At 36.7% G+C, this 4,479-nt stretch overlaps 1 protein-coding gene across 1 annotated transcript in view; it reads right to left on the bottom strand.

Annotated features, from left to right (window-relative positions):
- LOC126489389 (rab GTPase-activating protein 1-like) overlaps positions 1-4,479 on the bottom strand; it is a 120,322-nt gene that overhangs the window by 98,372 nt on the left and 17,471 nt on the right. The window contains exon 6 of the mRNA XM_050123621.1: positions 1,620-1,777. Coding sequence (XP_049979578.1) covers positions 1,620-1,777 — 158 coding nt within the window. The remainder of the gene's footprint in view (positions 1-1,619; positions 1,778-4,479) is intronic.

Genomic DNA, 4,479 nt, shown 5'->3' with positions numbered 1-4,479 from the left:
TTTGGTTTTTCGAGACAGGGTTTCTCTGTGGTTTTGGAGCCTGTCCTGAAACTAGCTCTTGTAGACCAGGCTGGTCTCGAACTCACAGAGATCCGCCTGCCTCTGCCTCCCGAGTGCTGGGATTAAAGGCGTGCGCCACCACCACCCAGCCTGCTTATTTAATTTTTAAAGACTGTCATATTCTGGTTCAGCTGCTGGGTGGTCATGAGCACCTGTACCATAATTAAACAAAGAAAAACACAGTAAGGAACACTTTATCCTTTTAAATATCAAGAATTTAAGACTACTTTAACATATCCAAGTAAATATAAATAAAAGATAGACAAAAAAGATACAAATCATATACAGAAAGTTAATCAAAATCTAACAAAGGATAAAGTAAATATTCTCATAATGAACAAATAAAACTTAAAATACAGGTTGCCCTGTCAGAAAGGAAAAATGCTTCCAGAAACTTATTTAATCTGACATTCACTTTTTTATTGGTAAAAATATACATAAGTATCTGGCAATTATTGTTACAACTAAAGGCTGAGTGTGGTAGTGCACATTTTAATCACAGCACTTGGAAGGCAGGGCCAGGCCAGTCTCCATGAGTTTGAGTTTAAGGCCAGCCAAGAGCTATGCAGTGAGACCCTGAATCAAAAGATAAAAAATAAAAAATTAAGACATTGTTAAGGTATATAAGCGATTGTTAAATAGGCCATTTCCTATTAACTGCTCACTTTTTAACTGGAAAAAAAACATTTTAATATAATAGAAGAAAGTTAAATGATGATCAAACCACATAATATGCTAACAGCAACCACTAAAAATATTTTTGGTGAAAAAATATTTCTATAAGGGGATAGAGGGCTGGATAAGCAATTAAGAGCACTTGTTGCTCTTGCAGAGGATCCAGGTTCAATTCTGACCTGGCAGCTCACAACCATCTGCAACTCCAGTCCACTGGATCCAATGCCCTGTTTTGAGCTCCGTGAACACCAGGCATGTACATTTTACAAACATACTCACAGGCAAAGTAATCATACACATAAAAAAAATACATCTTTTTAAAGCTTTGATTTTAAAAAAATAATAAAAAATTGAAAGAAGAAAAAATGTATATAAATAGCTGTAAAATTTTCCCTACAAATACAATAAAGGAGAAAAATTAACTAGCTGAAAGTGGCGAGTGACACATTTATAATCCTAGCACTCAGGGATTAGACACAGGAACATCAGGAGTTCAAGACGAGCTTCAGCTATATAGAGGTCAAGCCCAGCCTATGCTACAATGAGACCTCATCTCAAAAAAGTTCAAAATAAATAAGAAAATGGAGAATAAATTAGCACTTTTAACAAAAAGTGATTCTCCATGGCTGATAAAATTACAGCCTGTGCCCTGTTTTATGATTTTAATGTTCTATAATATCAGATTCTTTTATCAGTAAAAAAAAAAAAAGCTGTGTGACTATGAGAGAAGTGTGAGAAGAGTGAACTATAATTATTCACCAGTCAAATATTTCTGGGCCTGTCTAAAGCCTTATACAAACACAATCTGGTATCTAGAAGGTAGTAAATACTGTATTACAGACACAATGCTTTCTTTTCAGAGTATTCTTTTCAGATATTCTCACCTAAAGTTTCCTTTTCCATCATCTTCTTTTACCTCCAAGGAGACACTAAAGGTAAATACATCACTGTCCGGGGTCGGGATGATTGAATCTTTAACATCAGACACTTGTCTGGAAGAACGTTTGAATGCAGTACAGAAACTATATAAAATTCTGCTTACCTAAAAAAGTAAAAATGGAAATGTAATTAGACCAAAGCACTAAATGAACCGTGATAGTCTTCTCTCCCATTCTGAAAGCCTATAACTTTCCATACCCACAATTTGAAAGTAAATACAGTATAAGCATCTCTCAACTATTTGGATGGTATATAATAACATTTTTATTAAGTATGCATTAAAAAGTGATAGGTAAGCCGGGCGGTGGTGGCGCACGCCTTTAATCCCAGCACTCGGGAGGCAGAGGTAGGTGGATCTCTGGGAGTTCGAGGCCAGCTTGGACTACAAGAGCTAGTTCCGGGACCGGCACCAAACCAAAGCTACAGAGAAACCCTGTCTCGAAAAACCCAAAAAAAAAAAAAATGATAGGTACATAACCATACATAGTAAATGCAGACCATCCTAATTCTAAATTATTATACATGAATAACAACATTAGCATGAAATCCAAAAAAATATTGCTAAAGTATTCCTCAAAAAGCACACTAATTCCATGGAAGGTTTAAGTATATGAAGTCAACAGTAATGCATCATTTCACAAACTAAGTTCAAGTATGATAGATATTTTTACACCTACACAGTTAAGATTCACTGTAGACACTATCAATATAAACCCTAGAGACCTGAAGGGAACTAGTATTGAAGAGCTAAGGCTATGAACTGGAATGTGAGAATGAACACCAGCAGCAGGTTCAGGTCCACTCAGGAATGACAGCGAGTCAGCACTGTTAACTGAGATTCAGAACCTCTCTTACTAACAAAATGCACAAAACACATAACCAAAAAAAAAAAAAAAAAAAACTTGTGAATCAGAGAGCATTTGATTATTAAGGAATATTTTCTTTGAAAGGTTTTCCCAGACGATATTATCTAATGAACACAATGCAACATTTCAAGAAACGGCTTAACTGTACAACACATTTGTCACGGGGGAGAGCAGGGGTCTTTCGGGTGGCAGATACATGAAAGATTGTTCTATTGTAGAAAATAGATATTATTTGCTATCATCAGTCAGTACAAATCTCTTATATATACAGCTTCAGATACAGTGAGTTTGCTGATCAACTCAGTTCAGACATACCACTCCACTTGGATAATTTGACTAATCTTACAAAACAAGCCAATGGGTGTTTGCAATGCTTTCTGTAAACCAATAAAAGGACTAGGTAGAGTCTAGAATTCTGATGACTTTTAAAGGAAGTTGCATTGTTTTCATCAGTTCTCTATTATCAAAGACTTGTTCTCACAGAGTAGTAGAGAAGAGACTCAGGATCAATGAATTAATGCCTATGTGTGAACCAAGACTACATAAATATGCCCAAGTGTACTCATATTGAACAAGACTACCCTCACTAAGAAAGAACTGTTTAACTTAATAGCTGTCTGTCAAGTATTCTTTTTTTGTTGTTTGGATTTTTTTTAGTTTTTTTCTTTTCTTTTTCTGTCAAATATTCTTGCTTTGTTTCTTTAAACTCTAATATTTAAAAAGTTAATAAAAATGATTTTTTTTTGTGAGACAGGGTTTCTCTATAGCTTTGTAGCCTGTCCTGGAACTAGCTCTTGTAGCCCAAGCTGGCCTCAAACTCACAGAGATCCGCCTGCCTCTGCCTCCTGAGTGCTGGGATTAAAGGCATGCACCACTACCACCCGGTAAAAATGAACTTTTTAAACAAAAAATCCAGGATGGTTCAGTGGTTAAGAGCACTTGTTGCTTTTGCAGAGGACTCAAGTTTGGTTCCCAACACCCCCATGTGTCCTCACATCTGTCTATAATCCCAGTTCCAGGAGATCCACAACCTCTTCTGGAATCTGCAGACTCCTGCATGACATGGTGCACAGATGCGCAGGCAATCAGATAAATATAAATATTTCTGAGACAGGATTTCTCTGTATAGCTCTGGCTGGCTGTCCTGAAAATTGCTCTGTAGACCAGGCTGGCCTCAATCTCACAGAGCTCTCCCTGCCTCTGCCTCCTGGGAACTGGAATTAAAGGTGTGTGCTACCACTGCCCAGTTTAAATAAGTATTTTTTTAAAGTCAGGTACAGTTGGCTCACATCTCTACTCCCAGCATTAGAAGGGCTAAAACAGAACCGTCACTAGTTGAATGCTAGGCTTGGCTATAAAAACCTGTGTCAAAAAAGGATAAACTGGGGCTGGAGAGATGGCTCAGAGGTTAAGAGCATTGCCTGCTCTTCCAAAGGTCCTGAGTTCAATTCCCAGCAACCACATGGTGGCTCACAACCATCTGTAATGGGGTCTGGTGCCCTCTTCTGGCCTGCAGGCATACACACAGACAGAATATTGTATACATAATAAATAAATAAATATTTTTTAAAAAAGGATAAACTGAACTAAGTTTACAAAAGAAACTATATTTATTTGTAAATGTCTCTAGGCTACAAAATATTGCAATGAAAGCAAAAATGAAGGTGGAATCTACATGTTTCAATGAATATTCACGAACAAGGTTTTAGTTAAAGTCCTCAGTTTCTCTATGGAACTCCCTCAGCTTTAACAAGCTAAATACTGAGCTACAGCAATGAAGCTACATCCTTTCAGCATACAGCAGTTTACAGCAACATGATTTGAAAAGTTTTTGGTATTTCATTTGGTGTTTTGTAGTATAAAAATGATTTCCAGGATAAATAGTGAAAAAGTTTGAAGCTATTCTATTAGCATTAGGGCACTCTAGTGACTGTGAAAT

Source organism: Alexandromys fortis, unplaced genomic scaffold (assembly GCF_014885135.2).
Source record: "Alexandromys fortis isolate MF-2015 unplaced genomic scaffold, M_Fortis_MF-2015_v1.1 scaffold_206, whole genome shotgun sequence".
In the NCBI taxonomy this organism is placed as follows: domain Eukaryota; kingdom Metazoa; phylum Chordata; class Mammalia; order Rodentia; family Cricetidae; genus Alexandromys; species Alexandromys fortis.
The sequence above is the reverse complement of the archived record's forward strand: the minus strand, read 5'-3'. Positions and strand labels throughout refer to the sequence as shown.